Genomic DNA, 26,689 nt, shown 5'->3' with positions numbered 1-26,689 from the left:
CACTCCCACCACACATGATCTCCAACAGCTAGTATTCAGAGGTACTCTTCCTCTGCAAGTAGTACTTAGCCATCATGGCTATTGGTCAGGCCAGGGAACATGCTGCCCTACCACGAGAATGCCACAAAACCAAGCATGTGGAATAGCAGAATGGTGGAACCACGTGAGGGATGCAGGCTATGCTGGCTTTTGGGAAGGTGCTGATGCAGTGCAGCATGTGTACATACATAGAGAATTTCATTTGTATGCTGCCTTTCCACATTTAAAACCATGCTTGAGTGGCTTACAACATGAAAAAATACATAATTACATAACAAACACATCAAACAATCAAAAAGCAAACCATTTCCACACAAATCATAACATGAAATAGACAAAAAAAAGCAGTAACAGCAACAAACCTGTCCACACCCCCCCACAAAAAAGCCCTTAATAATACACCAGCCCCTTTTTTGTTGAGTGTGCAGAAACAAATAGAGGCAGCGTTGAACCAGCTGCAGCAAGTATGTTCATATACCTGCCATAATAAGGGGAAGGGCACTTTTGTACCTTTTCCTCATGCCTATGATTATCAGGATCATGACGATGAGGATAACAAGCGCAGCCACAGCCAGCCCTGCAATGACAGCGAACAGCTCATTCTCCTTGTTGGACTCCGTCACCTCCACAGGGCCCTGGGATACACAAGAGTATCACTACACTGGCTCAGCAAGCGCCCGTGTCTACAACATAATGTTTCAGTTATGCCCTGGCTACAGCCTCAGTACACACAGCCTCTCTCTATGCCGGTCCCAGCTGTGGTGCAAGATTGGTTTCCAGCATGCCATACTGCCAGGATGCCCGTTTCTCCACCAGCATTGGCTCCAGCCACACAATCTCTCCCATGTCCATCTCACTTGCCCTGGCAAGGTAGAGCTTGCTGTCTTGCCAGGGGCACACACCAAGCCTCCGATGCACCCATTCCGACAGAGCTCTCCTGTTTGAGCTTTGACAAATCCCACCACTGTCGCCTTACTTCAAAGAGACCCTAGAGCTGCTCCTCAGTGTTCGGGAGTATGAGCAGGAAATGTGCACTCACAATGATGGATAGGCCAAGCTTGAGCAACCGAGAGAGTTCCCCAGGGTTTCTCTGGATGAGTCTGGAAAGAAGACAGAAAGGTGTCCATGAAGTGTTCCTTGGGATATAAGAAGCCCTGCTGGATCAGGCCAAAGGCCCATTTAGTCCAGCATCCTGTTCTCACAGGGGTCACAAGCAGGAGAATGACAATGAGTTCAACAGGACTCTCCTGCCCACTTGGGATTCCTAGCAACTGGTATAAAGAGGTCTGTTGCATCTGACAGTGGAGGTGGAACACCGCCATTGGAGTGGCTAGTAGCCACTGATAGCCTTAACCTCCATGAATTTGGCTAGTGCTTCTTTAAAGCCATCCAAATTGGTGGCCATCACTACATCCCAAGGGGAAACTTTCCCCACGATTCAAATTACTGGGAGTGGGGGGAAGAGGGAGCCTGGCCTCTTAACTACTGGTTTTAGAAGACCTGGGGAGGGCTATGATTTCATTCAAACTGGGTTTAAGTCAGAGGGGATCAGCCATCCTTACCTTTCCCCTCATAATTCAAACACTTCCTTGCCATGCAAACTTCTGCCAGAGCAGATGCACATTTCTCCTTTCTGATGCTCCCCTCTTTCCTCCTACCCATGCTCTTAAGCTCAGCCTTCCCTAACCTGGCACTCTCCAGATATTTTGGACTTCAACTCCCATCAGCCCCAGCTAGTCTGGCCAATGGTCAGGGATGATGGGATATGTTTTAGACTACAATGCTTTAATCTGGAGAGCACTAGGTTGGGGAAGGCCACACTGACCTTTGCCTGGGCTTCTTAGCCCAGCCCAGCCCATCTCCACCGTGATGCATCACTTACGTGCGTACTTCTCCAGGCATCAGAGCTGTGCCATTGCTGTAGACGAAATAGGCCTCCATTGCTGTCTTCACCACAGCCCTAGAGGAGTTGAGATGGTGATGTGTAAGATGGACATGTATGGGGATGGGAAAGGGGTATTGCCAGAAGCCCCTTCCTAGACCTTTTACTGATCAAAGAGCCAACCCCCAGGGAATTATTGGGTAACCTGACTGGCTTTGCAAACACAGCCAACCCCTGATGAATCAGCACTACAGAGTCAACAACATCATCTGTCACACTGGTTACATGCAACCTCAGTGCTTGGAACCTCAAGGAGGACATGAATCCGCAAATATTCTTTACCCCTCTCCATTTACTCTACAGACATTCAAACATACTTCCTATGCCTGTGGCCAGCCATAGATGCAAGCATCACAAGTACTTCCCCCTTTGTTCATGCTTCTCAGGCACTACTGTCTTCCCTTTAGCTTCACTCATTTCCTTTCATCTTGTTCTGTCCCAGTCACCTGTCAGATCTGGAGCTCCCGGAATCCTCGATGGACCTGATGTTTGCTACATAGACAGTTGCTTGGGTAGCTATACTCAGAGCCCTGGAAAAAGCACAGAAAATGAGTGTCTCTAAGTGTCTCTTTAACTTCATGTTCAGGGGTCAGCTCCTCTGTGCTGCATGGCTTGCCCTGCGCCCTGGGGCATGAGATAGTAATGGTGCCAGTAAGTTTCAGAATCCGGCTTTAGATATGAAAACATTAGCGGAATAGGAATTGTTAGTGCAAACAAAGCCCTCAGTTTTTAATTATATTTGCAGTGCTTCTTTCCTTTCTTATGTTGTATTTTCCATGGGATTCAAATTGCAATACAATAGATATGTCCCTGGATCAACCCACTGAAGGGAAGGGAAAAATGCCATACACATTGATTTCATCCGAATTAGACTGCACGTCCTGCAAGGAGGAATCAAACACCAGCCGGACACGGTAGCTCTGATCAACGGTGTAGATCTGGAGAAAGAGAGAGGCAAATGTTCTCAGAAGAAAGTCATGGTGAATGTCTGCATTGCGAAAGGAATCTGGGTAGATCAGAAAGCTGTCTTACGTCCAGTGATACTGAGGAATACAGTGGAGGGTTCCCGTGGTCCTTGGCTTCCACTGTCACCCGATACTGACCCTTCAATGAGCTGTCAAGGCTGCTGGCAACTCTGCAGAAACAGAGAAATTAATATCAGAGGGACTGAGAGTTCCTGATCCCAGAGTCTGTACAGAGACAGACCAGCCCCTAGTTCCACAATGCCCTGTCTGTGCATGTGGCCCTTAGGACACTGCTCCAAGCTTGGGGACAGATCACAGGGAGACCAGATAAAACATGTACTAAACTGGAATTTATAGTGAAGTATTAGACCCCGAGGGACGCGGGTGGCGCTGTGGGTAAAAGCCTCAGTGCCTAGGACTTGCCGATCAAAAGGTCGGCAGCTCGAATCCCCGCGGCGGGGTGTGCTCCCGTTGCTCGGTCCCAGCGCCTGCCAACCTAGCAGTTCGAAAGCACCCCTGGGTGCAAGTAGATAAATAGGGACCGCTTACTGGCGGGAAGGTAAATGGCGTTTCCATGTGCTGTGCTGGCTCGCCAGATGCAGCTTTGTCATGCTGGCCACGTGACCCGGAAGTGTCTCCGGACAGCGCTGGCCCCCGGCCTCTTAAGTGAGATGGGCGCACAACCCTAGAGTCAGACACGACTGGCCCGTACGGGCAGGGGTACCTTTACCTTTATTAGACCCCGAACAGGAGAAAGTGAGAAGCTAGTGTTAACATTTAAGCTACCTATTTTGCTATCACTGTCTGTGCTGAGAAGCAACACTCTCTTTCTAGATAGGATGCCAGGAGTATAGCTGCATTGGTCATGCTCAAGCTATTATCAGAACTTCCCCAAGATCAAATGACTGGCAATGCTACACTTTCCTCTTGGCTTCCATTCTTCCTGGATTTCCTCTCCCTGTCAATACAGTGGCAACCCTTGTGGTCTCCACAAAGCTCCCAGACAACTAAAACCCCATCAATTACTGGATGCTCCCAATGTAGAGGTCCTTCTCTGCTGTTGTCTCCACTTTGAAAAGATTTTCACGGATCTGCTCAGGTCCATTGTCTGGGATGAAAAGTACCCTGGAGATGGCAAATGAAATCACTCTGTTCACACCCGAATCAGCGTCTTTAGCCTGGAAGGAGGAGGAGGAGGACACTATTGTTGCTGCCTCTTTGAACTACCCCACATCACATAGCCTGTGGGAACTAGGAGCCAGTTCCCACCACAAGGAAGGAGCTGTGTGAAGTGTAGGTAGGTTCCCACGAGGCAAGACACAGTGATAACAGCGAGAACTTTTATTGAACTACATAACTGGGCTACTCCCACTCCCAACATGACTGGCTGTCTAAACTTTCAAGCTGTGAATCACAAGTCAGAGTTCAAGGGCCAATGGCAGAGGCCCAAATCCTGAAATGTTCTGTGATTGGACATAATGTATTGAATCGGAACACAGGAGCTCAGAATCCTTAGTCCAGACTCAAGCTCAGGCAAATACAGACCACAGTATACATAGCACTGTGTACCCAAATGAGTACACACCCATACACACATGTGCCCCAACATTGCATTCTCTCACCTTGACCACAGCCACCTGCAGGTTCACAGAAGAGACTTCTGGGATTATCACTGCAACAAAACACCAGATACAGATCAAAGAATGGGTGCCAAAGAGCAGGGCATGCCGGACAGAGGTCTTTTCTAAGAGCTTGCTCTCACTTCTAGCTCCAGCCTCCTTTGTCCTGGCTAATGTTAGACAGGAAGGCAACCAGCTGCTCCTCCCTTAACAATTGACAGGGGAAGATGGGTTATTTGACACTACTGGAGGAGGAAAGGATACCCTTCCCATGGAAGGAGGAGCTTTCTGAGAGCTACGATTGCTTTTAATTCATTAAAGGGGGGACTCCAATTATTTCAGCCCCAAAGAGCAGGCAAGAGGAATTTCTATCAAAAGAGGACAAAGCTGGAGGAGAATCTTTGATGCAGTCTCTCATACACCACCATCTACCCATCCATCCATTAGGGGGCAGTAGCAGCACATTTCTTTTGCATATATTGCTCTCACCAAAGGTGGTGGTGCTTTCTTCAAACACCGGTGGGTTGTCATTCACATCAGTGATTAAGATTCTCAGGGTCTCTGCAGGAAGAAGAAAAGGCACAACAGAGGAGGCACTAGTTACTGACTGAAGTGGCTCTGCAGACTCCACCCTGCTCCCAGTGAGGAACACAATACTGCATCACCTATCAAGGTTTGTCTCTCAAGTCCTTCAACAAACAGCCCATTCACATAGCTTACTAAATTAGTTCACTGTTCTGTTGCCACTATTCTACAGTGCTAAGGAACCTCCCGCTGTGAAGATGCTGGGACCAGATTAGCGATGACATTCCTCCCACAAAGTAGATCCAAAGTAGATGCAATAGCAGCAGAACCACAGAGATAAGAAAATAAGCTTATGGCAATTAAGTCGTTTCATTGACAGAACCTAGTGTTCAACCACTTTGTCACTAAATCCATCTAAAAGAATGGGGATCAGGGCAGATACTTAAAGAGATAGCTTGCGGGGACAGAAAATGTGAATGGGATCCTTTCACCCATGCTTTCCCCTCTAAAACAGGTTCTCTGTAGCCATATTTCTCCCAGTGGGCCTCCTGAACCACGAGTAACCCCTGCTGGGAGAAAAATGACTGCAGATAAAAGATTATTTGGGGTTGGGAGGAGGAGAAGTGCAGGTGGTGGAAATTCAGCCCCTCCCCCTCCATAATCTCCCCAGTCTAGGACCCTGTGCTTTATTTTAAAAACCCCAGCAGAACACAGGTTGAGTTGTTGTGCCACCATCACACTTAGCTGTTTCCTCATGCAATGACAACATGTTTTTTAAAGTCAACTGTGCAACAAGGTAGATGAGACTCTGGAAAGTTTGCCCAGGTACCAACTTTCTATTCCACTGACTCATTTCCTTCAGGAGCTTTTCTATATACAATGCACGCTGCCTCTGAGGGGAGGCTGGGACTGGAGCATATGGTATTTCCATTACCCAACAAGCATGGCTCCCTGAAGCATCTCCAGCTAGGACCTAATGCTACATCCTAGCCACAAAGAGAAAGTAGGACTGATGGAGAAAAGGAAGGAAGCTGTAAAGCTCAAGATTCGGAGGGGATGCAGAACCAAGTCTTCATCCTAATGTCTTACCATTTCCACTGAAGGGGTCTCCCTTCTCAGTGAACTCATCCTTAACACGCAACGTGAGCTCCACCAGGTCACAGACCTCATAGTCTATTTCCGAACTATTCACAAAAATTGAGCCATTGGGCTCCAGAAGGAACCACTCCCGGCACACGTTGCCCACATTGACTGAACGATTGAAGCAGGCTACAGCTAACTCCTGGAATACCAGCGAGTGGTTGGTGTCCATGTCGGTGGCATTTAGCGTGACAACTAACTCATGCAGGGTGATGTTCTCCAAAACTTCAATGTCTCGTGGTGGAGATGGCTCAATGGTTGGGGACTCGTCATTGACATCCAGCACGTTCACCCTCACCACAGCGGTGACAGCTTCCACGGCCCCCCCAAAGTCTGAATTTTCCGCCTGCACAGTCAGATTGAAGAACTTCTGCTGCAGCTGATCATAGTCAAGAGCAACATCGGAGTCCAGATTCAAGATCCCCTGGTACCAGCCAGAGCCAAGGCGATTTGAACGCACCATAAAGTTATTTGAACCCGCGCTGCTTACAATGTAGAATGAGATACGGTTGTTTATCACTGTTTGATCAGCATCGGTAGCCTCCACGCTCCCCACAAAGACACCTGGAGATGGAAGGTTAGTTAGAAAGAATAACAACATTTTCACCACATTGCCACAGCCCCACAGATCTTAAAAAGCAATGCAACCTCTACACTTCTAATGCTCATGAAAAGCAACACCTCCTAACTAGGAAAAGTCATTATATGCTTCCTGTTTAATGCCTTGCCACATCTTCCTCTTCCCCACTGCTAATCAATGCAATAAATACTACAGATCACTGGTAAAACATCTGTTTTAGCAAGTAGGGGTTGGTTGGTTTTTCAAATTTCTACAGATAAATGATAATTTATAATTTCCTAAGGAAATCCCACTCTGCCAAAGGAACCAGAAGTTAGCATTTATCTGTAAGAACTTGAAAAAGACTGCTTGTCAAAACAGATAATGTTTTCGTATATGGTCGAAAACCTATTAGTACAATGCAGGTATTATTTAGATATAAGTTGGGTCCCCCTATTTGTTGTGCATACTATTTTTGTCAACAGAGGCAGATTCAGGGGAGAGCGACAGGTTTGGGCGCACTGAGTGCAGAGTGCAGAGCCTCGGAGTGCCTCAGGGGGCACCACAACTATGTTGTAGAATGGAAGGGAGGGCACCAAATTTTGGCATTGCATTGGGGGCTACTGAAATTTGAGACCCCAAGGTCCGCCACTGTTGCCAGACTCTCTTGTTGCATCATATTGTTGTCCCAGGTTAATCCTAGTTCCTTTCCACTCTGGACTAAAGATCACTGGCTCACCGTACCTTTCAAGCCCTCTGGAACGGAAAATTCATAAAAGGAGCTGTTGAATCTGGGTGCGTTGTCATTTATGTCCTAAAGAGAAAAGGGGGAAACTGGTAATGGGGCAATTCCACATCCAAGCATCCACTTAGGGGAAGGGCTATAGCTCAGTGGTAGATTATCTGCCATGCATGCAGAAGGTCTCAGGTTCAATTCCCCGGCATCTCCAAGGAGTGTTGAGAGAGAGAACCCTGCTTGAATCCCTGGAGAGCTGCTGCCAGTCAGTGTAGACCACACAGTGCTCAATGGACCAATAATTTGATTCAGTCTAAGGCAGCTTCATCTGTACTCGAGATAATAGAGGGCATCCTCGCAGCAATGACAGAGCAGGGATGACACAGTTTCTGAGACCCCAATACCATGGGTTAGCCATCTGCCACAAAACACACACTCTTAGGGTGCCTGTTTCCATCACCTACAGACACTCTGGAACCTGGCTCAGCTTACCTGAGCAGGGCCTAAGGTGCCTCTTTATGCATTAGTCTCCTTTTTCCAGAGCCCTGACAGGGTGCACCATTACCTCCACGATGAAGGTGACGTTCACTGTGTCGTTCAACTGAGGGATGCCCAAGTCATGCACAAGGACTGTCACCACTATCTTGCCCTCCAGCTCTGCAGGGATGGCTTCTCGGTCCAAGGGCCCTTCACTGCTCAGCACTCCTGTGTTCGGGTCGATAGTGAAGTTGCTGCTGAATTCGCCAGGCACAATCTCAAACTGCAAGCGGCTATTCTTGGTCTCTGGATCGTCCTGGTCGGTGGCCTGGGAAGTGAGTTGAGGGAATTTTCAGCCAACAATGAGAAGAAGTAAGATCCTGCTTGCTTCGGCCAAATGGGAAGTGTGGGTGAGCCCTAAGTGTGAAGGTGTCTCCTGCCACATAAACTTTCAGGTGCATGTACTAGGAGTAAGTAATTACTTGTTGTCCCATGAGTAAATCATGCCAGGGCTACTTCTTTAAAGTGCACAGCAGCCTAATTTGGAAAGAGGCCCAATGCTCAGGTCCAATAAAGGAGGAAATGTTGCCTTGAAATTACCTGGATCTGGACATGGGTTTCTTGGCCCTCCGTGACAAAGACATTGTAGGAGCCCACCACAACTGGAGGGTTGTTGTTGATGTCAACTACTGTGATCTCCAACTGTGTGGATCCAGACAGACCTCCCCCATCCACTGCCTGCAAGGTGGCATAATAGACAGCACGCTTTCCCCAATCCAGATTAGAGCCATTCTCCACTAGCACTGCCCCGCTTGTTGCATTCACTGTGAACGTGGAATGGCTGCATAACAGAGAAAAGACACATCCTTAGTTTTGAGATATTCTAGTTCTCTCCCAGCAAAAGTAGGCCTACACCACAATGCTCTCCTTGTTCCTCCCCCCGTTTCTCTAGCAATCCCATGTACATACATGCTCTGAGGAAGCAGATAGTAGGTGATCTCTCCATACTTTCCACTGTCTGGATCAGTAGCCTGCAGAAAGCAGAAGGATCAAATTGACTGTTATTTTTAATTGACTTCCCCATTGTGGATGTGGAGGAAGCCCAAGATGCCTGCTTCTCAACATAGCCATGAAGCACCTGGCCACATCACAGAGAATAGGTCCTTCTGATGACACAGACAGAGAGTTCTCTGCCCCCACCTCCTGGTCCCAAGGCAGCTGCGGAACTTGCTTACCGTGATGTTAGAGGAGACAACGGTGCCAGGTGGACTCTCCTCCAGTACGTAAAGTTTGTACTCGCTCTGGTTGAACTCAGGTCTGTGGTCATTGATATCCGTGAGATTGATGGTGACCATAGCAAAGGAGCAGCAATCGGTGTCCCTTCCAGTGTCATTTGCTACAATCTGCCAGGATTAGAAGGAGCCAAGTAAACCTCAGCCCAAGCATGGTCATGGTCATGGGGGCAGAAGTGGCTTCAGAGTGACTCTTACTAAACATGCTGCCGCCTTTTGTGGGAAGGAACTAAACAGGGTCTTCTGGGCTTCAAAGACTGTCTACATTGTGGGTCTATTTCCTTGGCAGCCAGCCAGGTATAATAGGATGCTCATACTTGATGAGAATCCAGAGCTGGTGGGGATGCTTTGATTCTACAAGAAGATGGTCAGTCACACAGTGCTAACCACACAGTTCCCACACAGCCTGATGGCTTCAGGCTCTGAGCAGACAGCAGAATGAAGTCCTTTTAAAGCTATCTTCTGGGGTGTCTGATCATAATCCTCACTTCTACACTGAAATGGCCTAGAAGGAGATTCAGTTACTTTTAGCGAACCAACGGCTGAGTTAAGATCCCAGTTCTTGGCAGGAAGGGAATGGGACTCTCTCCCTGACCCTTGTTTCACTCACCTCCACAGTCATAGTAGGTGCCTTTTCGTAGTCCACAAGACTTGAATTGCTTACAAGGACCTGAACGGTGCCTTCATTCACGATTTTCCGGGGTGAGACTGAAAATGCAAACGCATCTGGACCCCGCAGGGAGAGCTGGAAGGTGCCATTGGAGCCCTGTTCAGGGAAGAAGTCAGGGAGCTTGGATAATCAAACAGGCCAGCCTCCCAGTGCTCAGCATGGCCAAAGCAAAAGTAACCATCTGTCATCCCCCTACCCCCACTCACACTCTCATGCACCCACACAGACCACACACAAATAATAATAATTATTATTAATGTACATACTGGCTACACGTATGCTACACACATACACACACGGAGGCACATACAATGATATATTACAGTCTTTTGCCCTAGACTAGAAACAGGAGATAGCAGTTACAGAACTGTGTTAGGACCACCTACCCTTGAATTTTCCAGCAGCTAGAATACTACAGTTGTTGACATAGTATATTCTAAATATAAATTTCATATTGAAAAACATTACAAATGGTCTTGGACCGACTGTGGCACACTACTGAATATACATTTAACATCTTACAATATGGGATGAGACATTTTAGATTGACCTTTGGCTTATGTTTTGAGTTATACTCCATCTTCACCTGTTTTCCTTCTATAGCGATGCAGATGCTTGCCAAAAATCATAAGGAGCCACCTTCCCACTGCATGGTTTGAATGGCCCAACACTAAAATGATAGTTATAGGCAAAAAGGGGAGCAGCATCCCAGGATAGCATTGGCATCAATCATCCCTGGTATCCCTTGTCCTTTGCATCCCACCCACACGAAGCCTCACAGACTCTCCTCTCCTGCTCACCTTGTCAGGATCATAGGCCACAATATTGAGGCCAGCCACAGGTGTTCTGGCAGAAGCGTGTTCCTCAATCTCACCGAAAAAGTCACCCTCTGGAGGGCCTGTGAAGTCACAGGTTGCGTAGTCCTCGCACAGATAGAACTGAGGCTTGTTGTCATTTATGTCAGTGACCTGGATGGTCACAGTGGTGTTCACTTGCGCCACCTGCTGGTAAATGTTGAGGTTTCGTTCCTGAGCCTGAGAAATGAAGCAAGAGAGAGAAAGAGAGAGAAACTGAGGCCTTGGACGGGGGGGGGGGCAGAAAGATCTACCACTTCCCACAACTGTCTGCTACTCACCACAACCTGCAGCTGCACCTCTTCACCTGGAATGCCCTCTCGGTCCAGGTGGCCGGTCACAGTAATGACTCCTGTGGCATTGTTGATCGTGAACAAGCTAGTGGCAGCTAGGGCAGAGGGGAAAGAATGGTGGGGTGGGAGTAGGGACACCCAGTCATGCTGTTTTCTACATAGACACAACTTTAAACCACTAGCACAACCTGATGGGTTGTGGTACCATGGATGTAGCTACCAGCCCATGGTAGCTCATTATGCCTGCTTATGCTGTCAGTCTCAGTGGGAAGAGCTTGAGTGATCCACTGGAACAGAAAGAGCATCTAAACTGATGTGCAGACCTTTCACCATTTGCTATGAGCTGTCAGCCTGTTTGTTCTTTGGCCTTTCCCTCCCTCGTTGTTGGTACCCTATCAATCACCTCCTTAGCACCACCCGCCATTACATAAACCACCTACACAAAAAGAGATACAGGATCTCAGGAACTCTAAGTACCGTCTGCACACTTCATGGCCCGTTGTGCCCTGATCCACCCTTCCATCACTCACTGATGATGCTGTAATCGATGATGTCATTCACATTCTTGTCCTGGTCAATGGCCTGCACCTTCACCACTGATGTGCCCTAGGATGAGGAAATGGCCAGTGAGTGCTGGGCCTGCTTTGTACCAGCCCCCAGTGAGTAGGAAAAGGACAGGCCTCCACCTAAGGGAGTGGGGGCTTGAGGTCCGTAGCTCAGTGGCAGAGCATCTGCCTTGCAAGCAGAAGGCCCCACATTCAGTCCTCGACATCTTGTATGGAACTACTTGGGAACAGGGTACCTCAGGGATAGCCTGCACCCTTCTATTCCAGAGCGATCGCTGAGATTATCTGCAGGAGCATCTTTGGTCATTTGATGGGTTTGGGAGGCTCCTTTGACAACAAACTGAGCCTTTCATTTCATCAGCCTGGTGAACACCCTGGCAAAAGAGATTCAGCAGGCACCTTCTGTGCCAACTTTTAAACACTTGCTAAAAAAATTCTGCTCCACCAGGCCTATGCAGGCAATTATGAGTACGTTTCCCATAATGGTCTATTGATGTTTGTTTCAAATTTATATTTGCTTTTAACTTTTTATTACTTTATTGCTTGATTTTATGTTTTTATATTGCTGTAAACTGCTGTGCTATATCTTTATATTACAGCAGCATATAAATAGAGTTTTAAAAATCTATCTATCTATTATCTGTCTATCTATCTATATCTATCTATATCTATCTATCTATCTATCATCTGTCTATCTATCTATCTATCATCTATCTATCATCTATCTATATCTATCTATCTATCTATCTATCTATCTATCTGTCTGTCTGTCTGTCTGTCTGTCTATCTATCTATCTATCTATCTATCTATCTATCTATCTATCTATCTATCTATCTCTATCTCCAAGTAAGGCTGAGAGAGACTCATCTGTCTGAAAGCCTGGAGAGTTGCTGCCAGTCAGTGCAGACAATACTGAGCTAGATACACCAGTGGGTCTGACTCAGTATAAGGCAGCTTTCTGTGTTCCTAAGTTCCAGACTCCCCAAGTGTCCCTATTTTCCAGGGACATCTCTGATTTAGAGAAGCCGTTCTGGTTTCTGATTTGATCTCGGAATTTCCCGTACTGTATTTCCTTAGGATGTCCTTATTTTCATTGGAGAAATGTTGGAGGGTATGGAGTTATCCAACCACCGAGTTGTCTGAAGGCAATCCCAGATAGCGAAGGTTTTTTTAAATGTTGAATGATTTATTATGTTTTTAGATGTGTTGGAAGCTGCTCAGAGTGGCTGGGGCAACCCAGTAAGATGTGTGGGGTATAAATAGTAAAATGATCATTATGGAATGGAACGTCCCTATTTTCATCGGAGACATGTTAGATGGGTATGAAGTTCCTGCTTGCCAACTTCAAGTGCTTGGCAACTCACGACCCCAAAAGAACTCAAGGTCCCCTTAAGGCATTTGCCTAAAGCAGGCATAGGCAAACTCGGCCCTCCAGATGTTTTGGGACTACAACTCACATCATCCCTAGCTAACAGGACCAGTGGTCAGGGATGATGGGAGTTGTAGTCCCAAAACATCTGGAGCGCCGAGTTTGCCTATGCCTGGCTAAAGCAAAGGACAAGATGCCACCACCACAACTTCCACCCAGTTCTATGGACCGAAGCCAACTAGACTGGCATTTCAACTCAGCTTCAACACTGGTCATGCAGCAGCATCCTCCATTGCACCTGAATGTAGCAGGCTGGCTTATAAGGGTGCAGGGCAGCCTCTGGGACACACACACACACACACACACACACACACTGCTCTGCCCTCCAAAGGCTGGGAGAGGCACAGAAGGATCGGCCATTGGGCAATGGCCTGAGTGAGTTGCAAAAGTGACCTGTGTTCACTCCACACTTGATGCCATGTTCCTTTCATTCTTGCTCTGGCCAATTTTCAAAGCTGCTTTGTTGAGAACTGCTGCCATGAAGGACACGGTTTCCCCTTGAAGTGCTAAGGTTAAGCCCACATATTTACCACACTCATATGCTTGTCCTAGACCAACACAGACAGACAGACAGATGCAACAAGGTACAATTTGATGGGAAACTCCAAAAGGCTCCAATTTTTTCATGTCAAAAGAAGCCATGTCAGAAGCTGCTGGATTTTATCACTTGAGGGTCAGGAGGACACTAGAAAGCTGAAGACATCCCTTACCAGAGGGCAGTTCTCTGGTACGGAGCCTGAGTATGGTGCTCCCAGGAATACAGGGTCCAGGTCAGCCACATCAAGAACTGTCACAGACAGATAGGCTGTGTTGTTCTGATAGATGAACTGGCCATGCAATAATCCCCCATTATCCTAGAGAAGGAGAGGGAGAGACACACAGATAGAATGATCACTTAAACTCTGTTCTCTCTACCTACCCAAAACATATCCTTTTTCTGCAGCAATACATACTGTTTTGTCCCTAGTAAACCCTTCCTGCTCATTGCACAGTAAAGAAACAACACCCTTGTCTGGTAGACACTCTTATTTGCTTCCAACTTCTTTCAATGTAATTGTTGCTACTGCTACCAGTACTACAAATATCCAAGTCTTCTAATGCATCTTAAAATGAGAGCAACCAAAGCAAGAGGATGGAAAATACTGAGGAAAGCACATGCTGATGCAGAAGTGTTTGTTCACAGCATTAGTAATCTTTCTTCATTGCTTTAAAATCTGGTTTTGGATCAACTGGTACTTAGATTATGAAAGAAATAACAGAAAAGCACCCCCCAATTTTAGCCAAATCATTGGGTGGGTTTCAATTAAGTTTTACTCAGAGTAGGACTGCTGGAGTTATGACAAAGATAGACAATGTTTATGCAAATATCACCATCTAAAAAATATCAAAATACTGCACAATATTACCAAGCATTAACAAATGGGGAGTACCAGACCAAAAAGATATGTTTTTCACATGCATCTGAAAAGCCGGAACTGCACTAACATACAAAAAATGCCTTGACCCACAGGTAAGCCTTTACTTGGCACTGGAATGACAAAAGAATTGGCTCCAAGTATGCTTTCAAAGGGGGAATCATATCCCCAAAGCCTTGAAAACCAGCAGCTAAGAGACTGGCCTGTCACTTTTTCTGCCTGAGGTGAAGGACAAGATTCCTGCCACCACCAGCATCGCACAACCTGCCCACTGGACTGCCAGCTGAACCTTCCTTACTTCAGTGCTGGTGATGGCTCTGTGTCCTCCACAAACCTCCAACACTTTGCTGCCACTCGTCACCTACTAGCATCTGCCACCTGAGGCAGCCACCTCATTCTGCCTAATGGTAGGGCCTGGCTGCTCTGCCCATAGCTGCTCTGGCCATGGTAGCTAGCTGCCTTTCTCTTTTTCTGATAAATGCTCCACAGAGAGAAGGTGGTGTTTGCCCTCCCCTCTCCTCCCTTTTTCTTCCCAACATGTCACAGTCTGAGCCTCACCCTGGCAAAGATCTTGATTCGGTAGAAAGTGCTCTTGTTATTGTAGCTCAATGAACCATTCAGGAACACCGTGCCATTGTAGTGGATGTAGAAGAGGTCGTGATTCTCTGCATCGTTTGGGTTGACCTGTGTACGGCACATGCGGTATAAAAATGTGAGGTGTGAGAGAACAAAAAAGGGGGGAGCTTTTCCCAGAGCAAAACAGCAGACCCTCCCCCTCGTGGCAATTCCTTGCAAGTGTTAAAGATTAGGTGCTGATGGTTTTATTTATTTATTTGGTACATTTACACCCCACAACTTCAACACACACAAAAATCCTCAGAGTGGTTGGAAGAACAGTCAACAGAATGCACAAGGAAGACCATCCAAATGGTTCTCTCCAGGGATGGTAAAAATGTAGGAGGAACCTCAATAAATTTTAAACTTGATGCCTTCTAATGGCAGCCTAAATCTGCTGCCTGAGGTGGGATACCTCACCCTGCTTAGAAAGGAGGACTCCTTCCCTGGAATCGACATGTTTAGTTGTCATTTAGCCATTACATAAGGAGAGTCCTGCTGCGTCAGATTATAGGCCTGTACAAATCCAGCATCCTGTTCCCCACAGTTGCCAACCAGATGCTTACTAGAGGACTACAAGCAGGACAGAGAAATGAGGTAAGTGTATCTGCATGTATAAAATCACAGGTTTCAACTGCTCTCAGGCAGCTGGCTGCAAAAAATATTTCTGTCTGAGCCTCTGGGGAGATGTTGTTAGGCTGACTAGAAAGCACTGGGGCAGCTCATTCTTTGTAAAGCAGATCCTTTTACCTTACATCTGTATTTACAATGTGATACTCACTTCCTCAATTGAATAGGATACCCGTCCAGCGTTTCCACTGTCCATGTCCACAGCTAAGACTGTGTAGATTGAGGAGCCAATTGCTGTATTCTGAAAGAGAGAGCATCAGACCAATCTGTTTAGATAAATTGGTGCTTGTGTACTAGGATTGTGGCTCCTGTTTCCACATAGACACAAATTGCAGTAGTTCCCTGATTCTTAGGTTGTCCTGACCAGAGAGGTGTCTCAGTTGGTCACACAATACTATTGACACTACTGGCAAGACTGGGTACCTTCAGTAGTTTGTTTGCTTGTAGTCTACTTGATGAAGGAACTAGTGAAAGTACCAAACATTATGCAGGAGCTAGAACACTCTGGCTTTGATTCACAGACGAATCTTATCAAGCCTAAATATTGGGGAAAGCAAACGCCTCTGCCTTATCCCTTAGTTTAACTCCTTTGCTGTGGACGTTTCCATCAGATGAGTTATGGGCACTTTAGTTCCTGGAAGTTCCTGGAACCCCACTTGCTTAAAACAGGGATAACCCAAACAAATACAGATCCCTTAGTTTGGTACATGCATGCTGGCCTAGGAAGCGGTAATAGTATGATTGTGGTCAGCTGAAATTAACCACACTGGGTGGGAAGTTGCTCCTCCCAAGTAGTTTCCCAAGTGCCACTAGGTGCATGCAGTTGCAGTGAGCCACTTTGTGAATTGTCCTTATGACCATAGAGAGGGCTGCCCTGCAAATCCACCCAGATAGGACAGGTTTCTTAAATTGTAAAATGGATGGGATATTTGCATTGCTTCCACTGTCTTCCACCAGCTGTGGAATGCCATGGACCACAAAGAAAAGAAGTCTGGGCATGAGCTCAGGTGGCCAAAGGTACCTCTGGGACATCAGTAAAATAGGGTTCATTCTGGAATATTGGCTTATTGTTGTTCCGGTCTTCTACAATGATTGTGATTCCCATTTCGACCTGTTGAAGGAAGAAAAAAGACAGTAATGTGAAGAGACAAGGTGGGGGGGCTTCAGCCCCCAAGAACTCCATACAAGGATGGAGGAAACCTGAGCTTTAGGGAAAAGGTTACCAGATGCAAAGAAGGACAGGGACTCCTGAGCCTTCTATAGTAGGGTAGAAGAGGCAGCTTCATCAGGGACCGCTCATCATGGAGACAAGCTCATCTCTTCTACACAACTATTGAAGGTACAAGAGGCCTGTTCCCCTTTGCTTCTGGTCACCTGACACAGGGTTGTGCTGAGCTTTCCCTACATTTGTAAGTAGGCACATGAGACCTCAGCAGACATTGGTTTAGTGAAAGCTGCTTGGTGAGTCCCAGTTTAGTCCAGCGGTTGTTCCTCCTCACCACCACCACCACCACCTGAGAACTGGGACAGCAGCCACCTTCCATATCCTATTCCACAGGCAGTCTCCCCTGATGAATCTCTGCTCCTTGTTTAGAACCAGTGTTATCTTTCCCCGGCATGTTTCTTCACTTACCGGCACACTTTTCCCATCCGTCACTTGGGCATCCAGAAACATAATTTGTGTATCCTGGAAGGGAAAATGCAAAGCAGAAGCAGATTGGAAAAGAGGCATGATGACAACACCACCTTTCCTATTAATATACTTTTCCCCAGAGTCAGAATGCCTCCTTTCTTACATGCCTGAAAGAGGCAGGGAATTCTTGAAGCAAGGGGTCCACCTGGTGAATAAAATCACTGCCATTAATTGCAAGCTTGACCTGCCCATCACAGTGGAGTGCTCCCTCTGCTCTCTCTCCATGCTGAAATTTGTTCACCCCATTTAGAGAAGGTCCCAACATGGTGCCCTTCAGATGTTTTGGACAACAACTCCTATCATTCCTGGATACTGGCCATGCTTGCTGGAGCTGATGGGAGTTCTGACCTGAAACATCTGGAGGGGAACCAAGTTGGCTAATGGTAAGCTTAGAGACACAGTTTCACTTTTAGCAAATATTGATCAGCTGAATCACCAAGGCATCACAGAGCACTTCAGGGGTCCCTGCTTTGACTTGTGCAACCTCGTACAGACTCCACTTTGCCCATGCAAGACCAAAATCCCTTCTGAGGTGCCTCATTTTACCCCATGGTTGATTCATAACTCATCCAAATCTGACACGTACCCCTAATGCACAAATACTCACATAAACACAAATATACTATATGGGTTTTGGCTAGTGTGCCTGAATATTCCATTACAAAATGGATAATGTTAAACCATGGGGGAAATATAGTCAGGGGAAAAAGAAGAGAAGATTTTGAAAGTTGTAGGTGAAGATTACTTAAGCAGATATTAAAATCACTGTTGTATTTTGACAAGCTTCAGTTGGTTCTCAGGGGTCAAAGAAATTATTAAGGCATTTTGTTTATGGGTAGCTGGAGAACAAACCAAATATCTCTGCTTGCTGAATTCTAAAACCAAGATAAAACCATAATGAAATTTGTAGGAAGGAAGGTAGCTTCTATTTTGAGATATAGCTGGTAACTCATGGGCCAGGTGTTCTTGAGAATATCTCACCTTGGTTACATTTCAGATTACAGCAAAGATTTAATTTAACATGTAGATTTGAGCCCAGGTGGTAGTGAGTAAAAGCAAAATGGGTGACATCCACAAAATTCCTGCAGAGTCTAGTCTGCAAGGAAGTACCAAAATCAGAATATTTAAATAATTATTATTATAATAATTAGTTATATATGCATTGCTTATACCAGAGCAACAACTGCCTGGACTCAAAGTACAACACAAGCTTTTGTTCTTGTAGGTCGGCTCTTACAAAAAAAAAAGATTTGCATTCAGGAAATATGGCTGCCCTTTGGTCTTGGAAATATCAGTGTAAATGTACTGCATACGTCCATTTATTCCACATTCACTTGACACAATATCAGCATTCCTCAACAGGATTCTGCTAGCACCAGTCTTCCTGCTACCCTCACCTTCTTTCCCATCTCTTTTTTTGAATATTAGCTTGGTGAACATCTTCAGCAGACAATGTTTAAGGCAATTTAGTTCCATGGACGATACAGGTACTTTCCTTGACCTAATGGTGAAACAGCTGAAGAGGCCTTTCCTTATACTCTGGGTATGATCATATTAAAGACTCATGCATGCATGTCAGTATCTGTCTGTATAATCCACAAATCCATGCTTGATGGGATACCTTCCCTATTATCTCTTTTTCTGCCCAATCAGACCTGCTGGGAGGTTACAGAAAGTGTCATAGCATTCGTACAGGAGGGGAGGGGAAACTGCTGGGACATATAAGTCAGGCATAGGCAAATTTGGCCCTCCAGATGTTTTGAGACTACAATTCCCATCATCCCTGACCACTGGTCCTGTTAGCTAGGGGTGATTGGAGTTGTAGTCCCAAAACATCTGGAGGGCCAGGTTTGCCTATGCCTGATAAAAGTAGTAGAAAAACAAGCAGCAGTTGTTGTACAACAAACAGTTTCTCTGGTCCACAGGAAGGTTAAGGTTAAGTTTTATTAAACTGGTGAATCACTTCCCACTAAAAGAGTTCCCAATTTCCAACAAACAAACAAACAAACAAAATAAATTCATATCAAAAAAACAAATTTAACAATACAGTATCAGAGCATTGGTGCTGCCCAAATGCCCATTGGCTGGTGTTGAAACACTGTCAAGACAGAGTCATATGGGGAAAGGTGGTCTTTTAGGTATAGTGGTCCTCCTCAGCCATATAAAGCTTTAAGGGTCAAAGCCAGCACTCCAAATTGTGCGTGGAAACAAAATCAGCATCCAGTTTGGTCAGGCCAGAACCAGTGATATATGTTCATGCCCTTCTTCCAGTAAACAACCATCAACTGACACCTATGCAACCTTTACAAGAGCTCATTTGCAAAATGTTCAGATGGGGGGAAATTCACTGGCTTTCCCTGCTTGCTCTGTCTCTCCCTGTTGAATTTCTTCATTTGCTTGGCCCCATTCTTACCTCATAATTCACTCTTTGCTTCAACGTCACATTGCCTGATCTACTGTCAAGATTGAAGTAGTGGGCGTCGCGGCCGCTTATGCTATAGGTCAAAACATCCCCTTCATCATCCACAGCCACCAGCCTTAAAACAAAGGCACCTGCAATGAGAAAGGAGTACCAGAAGTAGAGAGAGATAGGCAGGAAGATTTGCTAGACTACGCAGGTCGGAATGACATCATTACAACAACCACCTCTTTTCTCTGACCCGTCATCCCTGTAGGGACACACCTTTCAAAGGAGAACCAGTAACAGAATATTTTCTAGCTTCCTTCACTCCTCTTCCCTTCCTATCCGTTAGCCTGGATATTTGAATTATTTGCTATTAATAAAATTTTGTGTCACCTAACACAGGACACCTCTAGAAAATTTGCAATTGAAACAAAAACAGACAATGCCACGGGTAATAATAATAATTTATTTATTTATTTATACCCTGCCCATCTGGCTTCGTGTGATCAGCATCATGAAGCAGACACCAAGAATGAAGTCCCACCTTAGACAGACCAAATAATCACAGGATCCCCATTCAGAGGATAATAACCCCAATGAACCATGTTAAACTACCAGCAAAGAAAAGGCAGCAAACATCTAGACACTCCATAGAGGATCTTCAAGCCCAGGTAGATTCATATGGGAAGAAGTGTTCCTTCAGGTACTTAGGTCCCAAACCATGCAATGCTTTTATTAGTTGAAATCAGCACCCCTGAGTCAGGCTACATTAGCAACCTCACTACCATGTTCTGTACTAGCTGGGCTTTCCAGACCATTTCTAAGGCTATATATAGCCCATTGCTTCGGTCCAAGAGGGAGATCAGCAGAGCATAGATTGGTGATGCCAGGTTATCTATATCCACCAAGGGGTGCAGCTAGGTTACCAACCTAAGCTGGTAAAACACACTCTGTGCTATGGAGGCCCCATGTGCCTCTAGTGACAGTAGTAGATCCAGGACTACTTCCAAGCGCCAAACCTGATAGCTTCCCCAGTAAAAAGGATCCAAGGATCCATCTCTCATCTTTCCATCCGAGCCAAGGAGCAGGTAAGGCAAAGGGAAACCCAAGGACTTCTCTTTCCACCATTCTCACGAGTGTTATCATTTCCCTTTACTTCCTGCATTCCAGATGAGGATTCTTCCCTTTACTCACCTATAGGTGTGTCCTCCGGCAAGGAGAAGGTTCTGTTCATCTCGAAGCGTGGTGCTGTGTTCCCTGATGCTGTAAGGAAAACAGTTGGCTGGACATTAACATTTTTCATGGAGCCAAAGACAGCCTCCGCAGTCTTCTCTTTCCTTGTTCCCATCCCAATCTCTGTGGAGTATCTTCTGCCATTGTTGTTGTTGTTGACTTTCCCCACACTACATAAAATCTAACAGTTTGGGTTTCCAATGAATTCAGTGTCAGAAAAGATTTCCTTTAATAGAGGAAGCCCATGTAGCGATGCTCCAATCCTAACTAGTAAGGCTTAGGAAAATGTACCACCTAGCTGAATCTCCACCCCCAAATACTAATGAGCAGTAAACAAAACTGGTTTTAAGCTGAAGCACTGAGGATTGCAGCCCTAGCCTTCTGAGGCAGTCATCCCACCCACCACCAAGTTGGGAGGCCTGATGACTAGGCACAAGACCACACCATTTCCACACAGAGAGCAGGGAAGCCTTTGTAGCAAATGGATAACCCTCAACATGGAAAATCTTACCTACTGCCAGAAACATGGAGAGTATCGCCCATGATAGCCAAAGCATCCTGCTAGGGCAAGCAGACCTGTAAACACAGCGTAGAGAAGGATCAATTGTTGGTAACGATATGCTTTCTTTCTCCCCATCACTGAACATAAGAAGAGCCTTCTTGGATCAGGCCAAAGGTCCATCTAGCCCAACAGTGGTTCACCAGATGCCTGTGGGAAGTCAGAAAGCAATGGTGCTCTCCTCACCTGTGATTCCCAGCAACTGGTCTTCAGAAACAGACACCCTCTGTGAGTTGAGGTAGAACATAGCCATGATGGCTAGTAACCACTGATGTCCTTACACTGCATGAATTTGTCTGACTCTCATTTAAAGCCATCCAAGTTGGTGGTCATCACTACCTCTTGTGGCAGTGAGTTTCTTAATTGAACTATGCACAAGCAGTTCCTAGTGGACTGCATGATCCCACAAGCCTGTTGAGCTTGGTTTCCCTTGGAAAACATGGTGCTGTGCATACTGCAAACACTCATCAGGAAAACATGCCTGGGAGGATACCAACAGAATACTGTTCATACTCTGGACTTCCTCACTGACCACATTTTATAGGCTTATTTAGGCTTATTGGGTGCCATAAATGACTTGGTTCTGCAGGAGGCATTGATCGAGTACATGCAACATATCCAGGAAGTGGCAACAGAAACCTGCTATCTCTTGTTATCTTAGTAACTCATAAACAAGTGAGGAGGTCTATGCCTATCCCAGGAACTCAGTTTCTCCTCTTATCAAATCGCATGGCATAACCAAGCCAAACTGATGACGGACGCTGTGTGTCATGCAAGCTGAGGAGAGGGCCCATGTCTTGCTGGACTAAGTACAGAGACCCCAGGGTGTGGTGAAGCATAGTGTGCCGGTGCAATATTCAGTAACTGTATTTGATACAATGAAATGTTAATAGAATGCTTAAATGTGCCAGATGGCTTTGTACTCACTGGACCAAACAGTGGAAGCTGGAAGTTAAGGTATTTCTTACTCAGTGACTGGGAACACTGTGAGCTGCACATCTCCTTATGACCCCATCTGCACTAGACATTTAAAGCAGTACCATGCCACTTTTAAACAGTCATGGCTTCCCGCAAAGAACCCTGGGAAGTGTAGTTCCTTAAGGGTATGGAGTGTTGTTAGGAGACCCCTATTCCCCTCACAGAGCTTTAATTCCCAGAGTTCCCTGTGAAGAGGGATTGATTGTTAAACATTCTGGGAATTGGGGGAAGCCATATCTATTTAAAGTGTTATGATGCTGCTTTACATGTATAGTGCAGATGGGACTATATCTCCATTAAGAATAATGGGTCTATAGAGACCCATTAACTCTGATAGAATTAAATCTGTCTGTCAGTCTATCTATCATCTCTTCCCTTAAACCAGCCCCAGCAAGCATGGCCCATGGTCAGGGATGATGGGAATTGTAATCCGACAATATATAGATGGCCACAGGTTCCCCATCTTAGACCATACTTTGAGCCACAACAATGCCCCACCTACAAGCTCTTTGGATTAGGGGCCAGATAAAGGCACTATTTTCCTTTCCCAGCTAGGCTTGGACTCTGACCTACCACGAACCTGTTACAGGAACTGTATTCATAACTTTGTATGGATGGCCCTTTGACTGTCAAGCATTACATCCTTCCTCCACAGGGATGGGGCTGCCAACCTGTGAGCCTTGCGGGAATCTAGTTCCTTTACTGACTGTGCAGTGGGAGATAAGCTGAACTTGCTAGAGTGGAATTTCTACGCACCCCTGTAAATCTACCTCATCTTTCCAAAACCTCCCAAATATGCACCACATGTCACCAAAATGCTTTGCGCACAATAATTTATGGAGACACACACTGGTCTCACCATCTCCCATAAACTTTGAGGCAGAGCTTGGAATGTCCGTTTTAAAAAGTAACTAGTTCCACTTCAAGTTCGCCTTGTCAAAAAAAGGAACTTGTTCCAGTTCATCCCTTTACAAAAATGAACCCACCTGGTTCACTTCAGTTCAATGTTTAGCTCAAGTTCATCCAAATAATCCTCACAAAATATAATAATAATAATAATAATAATTATTATTATTATTATTCCAGCATTCATCCACAAGCTGCTGTGCTGACATTTAAATGTGCTTAAGAAATTATGTTCTTTAAGTTTAAAGACCCCAAGGATCCCAAGTATTAAAAAAAGTATGCAAGTGGACTAAGCAAACCTCAATGTACACACATGGTAGTGTAAGCGATGCCAAACTTTTGGGGCCTGGTGGTACATTTGGATTTTTGAAGGAATACTCACACAATAACCATCACAGGTTGTGACCGGGCAGACTATGTTAAAGTTGCATAAATGTATGGCATAGATGTCACCAAAGGAGCTCAGATAGAGCTTTCCAAGGTGCTACATGGCTCCATCATGACACCAAAAGAAGAAGAAAACTCCTCAGTCTCTTCCAATTTACAAAATCTTCCCTGCCTGCTCAGCAGCAAGTTCTTCTTGTTATTATTTATTAAATTTCTATACTGCCCATCATCCAAGGACTACAGGACAGTTTACAATATAAAAACACAAAAGTGCATAACCTAGTAACAAACAACAATACCGACACACACAGTTTGAAAGGTTGTAAAGGTAAAGGTAAAGGGACCCCTGACCATTAGGTCCAGTCGTGGCTGACTCTGGGGTTGCGGCGCTCATCTCGCTTTATTGGCCGAGGGAGCCGGCGTACAGCTTCCGGGTCATGTGGCCAGCATGACTAAGCTGCTTCTGGTGAAGCAGAGCAGTGCCCGGAAACGCTGTTTACCTTCCCGCCAGAGTGGTACCTATTTATCTACTTGCACTTTGATGTGCTTTCGAACTGCTAGGTTGGCAGGAGCAGGGACCGAGCAACGGGAGCTCACCCCGTCACGGGGATTCAAACTGTCGACCTTCTGATCAGCAAGCCCTAGGTTTAGTGGTTTAACCCACAGCGCCACCCGTGTCCCTTGAAAGGCCATAGAAAGCCCTAATTCAGCACAACTGATGGAAACTGACAGCTTATGAATCTGCTTTAAACAGAAGATGCCATTACAAAATATAGGTTTAGGCAGCCATATACTGTTTGCCATCATTCTAGGGTGGCCTAAATGAACAGCCCTTCAGTCTACACTGGTGCCTGCAGGAATCCATGATTCAGACCTTTCATTGTTACCCCATCCTGTTAACGCTTTCCCAGGCCCCACAGCTGCTCGCAGGGCCTGGCACCTGCTGATCTATGCAGAGCACTCATTCTCCAGTGGACCAGGGATGTTTTCACATGGTGCTGCAGAATTCCCTAATGTCATTGTAATTCCCCTGGTCACAGCACTGATGGGCAACCAACGATACACCTAACAGCCCCCTCCCCTTACCTTGTTTCCTGGAGGACCATGAGAAAGCGGCTCAATTCTGCTGCAGGCGACAGAGATCTGAGTACTTCGCTCAGACTTTGGCTCCTGCTGCAAATTAGCTGATCAATCATTAACTGAAATTAGTGGATCAGGCGTTCAGCCCAACTTTCTGGTATCTCAACGTCACGTCATCTATCTTGCTTGAGGCTTGGATGTCAGTCCCCCCCCCCCCGAAGGTGTCCATGATGTCATTCTTCCTGGGTGTTCTGGAAAGGAAATATCCCAGCCACAGGCCACATCCAACATGACTGACAGCTTGTCACCCTGCGGGGTCTCATTCCCAACACCTTGCTCTAAGGCAGACATGTCCAAAGTCCGTTTCAGGGGCCTAATCTGGCCCACTGGTCGATTTAATCCGGTCCTGTGGCAGTTTATTTCCTAGGGTAAAATCCCCCCAAAAAACTCAGTAACTTCAATCCTAAAAGAAGCTCAACAACTTCAATCTTTAAAAAAGGTTAACAACTTTGGTTGGCCCTTTGTTTGGTCCCCACGGCCCTTCACTTCATCAAATCTGGCCCTCTTTGAAAAAAGTTTGGACACCACTGCTAAGGGGAGTGGAGAAGAAGTGCCTACAGATTATTCTGAACAAACAAATTGTCTCTCAGTGCTTGTAATAACCTTTTATAAACTTACGTTGTGAGATCTGCCTGGAATACTGTTTATCAATACATAAAATTAGGGTGAGGAAGTCTGTGGCCCTCGGGGTGCTGTTGGGACTACAGTTCTTGTAATTCTGGTCCCATTAGCCCGCTTTTCCTTTCTTGCCACTTCTGTATGAGGTTATGGTCCAGACTACTTTATATGGCCCAGCCACTGCCTATGCATGATGATGACTCATTAGCAGTTGGAGTATCTGTTTCGTTGGCTGCTGTGTGACATCCAGGCCACACTGCAGAGCGGACGTAGAGAGATCTACTGGGCCGGGGGGGGGTCACTTGAGGGAGATGTATTAATCTACCGTGCTGCTGAAATGAAGGCCCAAGTGTGGGGTGGACCACAGAGAGGAGGTGAGCTGCTTTTCTGAACACCACTTTTTACCATACGGCATCCCAGCAACCTTGCATTTATAGGTGACCTATGAAAGCACCAACCTGTGAGGTGGGACTTCCTGGAGAGACCCCCTTTCCCCGAGTCACCAGCCCACCTTTGAACCCCTCTCCTCCCTTCACCACATAAGACCTTCCCATGCAGAGGATGTAAGAAAAAGTTGCAGACTCAGTATGCTCTTTTAAATGCGCATCTGTGGTACTTCTGAAGGATGCGAGTGCTGCTGTCACCATTGCTAGGACTACCATCTTGGTTGGGTTTGATTTCCTGGTTGGGCTCCTCTCCCTTTCCATAGCTGCCTAGCAGGCAGAAATTCAACAGCCCCAGCTTCCCTGATGATTGCTTTTGAATGTAGTGAAACAGCTGGATTTCTACCTGCTGTGGAGCTGTTCAAGGCAGATCAGGACAACAGCTCTACCCATGGGACAGGCAGGGGAGAAAGCTACCATCTTACCCCAGGCTCCTGAGCTTGATCCTGCCTCATGGTCCCTTCCACACTCAGGTTTTGCATTTGGGAGCCCTGCATAGGGCCAGGGATGCCTGCGCTCTGGTAGGGCAAATGAACCCCCTTTCCTGGTGCTGCTGGTCTA

At 46.1% G+C, this 26,689-nt stretch overlaps 1 protein-coding gene across 5 annotated transcripts in view; it reads right to left on the bottom strand.

The window, feature by feature from the left end:
* Positions 1 to 26,689, bottom strand: part of CDHR2 (cadherin related family member 2) — a 29,374-nt gene extending 2,685 nt beyond the window's left edge. For 2 of the 5 annotated variants that reach the window (XM_053377160.1, XM_053377161.1), the window contains exons 1-28: positions 25,014 to 25,100; positions 21,609 to 21,673; positions 21,059 to 21,127; positions 19,874 to 20,013; positions 17,401 to 17,454; positions 16,789 to 16,878; positions 15,919 to 16,008; positions 15,081 to 15,206; positions 13,818 to 13,961; positions 11,642 to 11,717; positions 11,100 to 11,206; positions 10,765 to 10,998; positions 9,905 to 10,060; positions 9,238 to 9,405; positions 8,972 to 9,033; positions 8,603 to 8,843; positions 8,091 to 8,330; positions 7,534 to 7,603; positions 6,180 to 6,794; positions 5,055 to 5,126; positions 4,569 to 4,618; positions 3,973 to 4,124; positions 3,014 to 3,116; positions 2,831 to 2,919; positions 2,428 to 2,511; positions 1,922 to 1,999; positions 1,079 to 1,139; positions 550 to 674 (exon numbers count right to left, since the gene is read on the bottom strand). In XM_053377160.1, the coding sequence (XP_053233135.1) occupies positions 550 to 674; positions 1,079 to 1,139; positions 1,922 to 1,999; positions 2,428 to 2,511; positions 2,831 to 2,919; positions 3,014 to 3,116; positions 3,973 to 4,124; positions 4,569 to 4,618; positions 5,055 to 5,126; positions 6,180 to 6,794; positions 7,534 to 7,603; positions 8,091 to 8,330; positions 8,603 to 8,843; positions 8,972 to 9,033; positions 9,238 to 9,405; positions 9,905 to 10,060; positions 10,765 to 10,998; positions 11,100 to 11,206; positions 11,642 to 11,717; positions 13,818 to 13,961; positions 15,081 to 15,206; positions 15,919 to 16,008; positions 16,789 to 16,878; positions 17,401 to 17,454; positions 19,874 to 20,013; positions 21,059 to 21,127; positions 21,609 to 21,673; positions 25,014 to 25,033 (3,581 nt within the window). In that variant the 5' untranslated portion in view covers positions 25,034 to 25,100. Of the gene's footprint in view, positions 1 to 549; positions 675 to 1,078; positions 1,140 to 1,921; positions 2,000 to 2,427; positions 2,512 to 2,830; positions 2,920 to 3,013; positions 3,117 to 3,972; positions 4,125 to 4,568; positions 4,619 to 5,054; positions 5,127 to 6,179; positions 6,795 to 7,533; positions 7,604 to 8,090; positions 8,331 to 8,602; positions 8,844 to 8,971; positions 9,034 to 9,237; positions 9,406 to 9,904; positions 10,061 to 10,764; positions 10,999 to 11,099; positions 11,207 to 11,641; positions 11,718 to 13,817; positions 13,962 to 15,080; positions 15,207 to 15,918; positions 16,009 to 16,788; positions 16,879 to 17,400; positions 17,455 to 19,873; positions 20,014 to 21,058; positions 21,128 to 21,608; positions 21,674 to 25,013; positions 25,103 to 26,553 lie in introns of those variants that run through there. The other 3 variants (XM_053377163.1, XM_053377164.1, XM_053377162.1) reach the window with 3 other exon arrangements.

Source organism: Podarcis raffonei, chromosome 2 (genome assembly GCF_027172205.1).
Source record: "Podarcis raffonei isolate rPodRaf1 chromosome 2, rPodRaf1.pri, whole genome shotgun sequence".
Taxonomy (NCBI): Eukaryota; Metazoa; Chordata; class Lepidosauria; order Squamata; family Lacertidae; genus Podarcis; species Podarcis raffonei.
The sequence above is the reverse complement of the archived record's forward strand: the minus strand, read 5'-3'. Positions and strand labels throughout refer to the sequence as shown.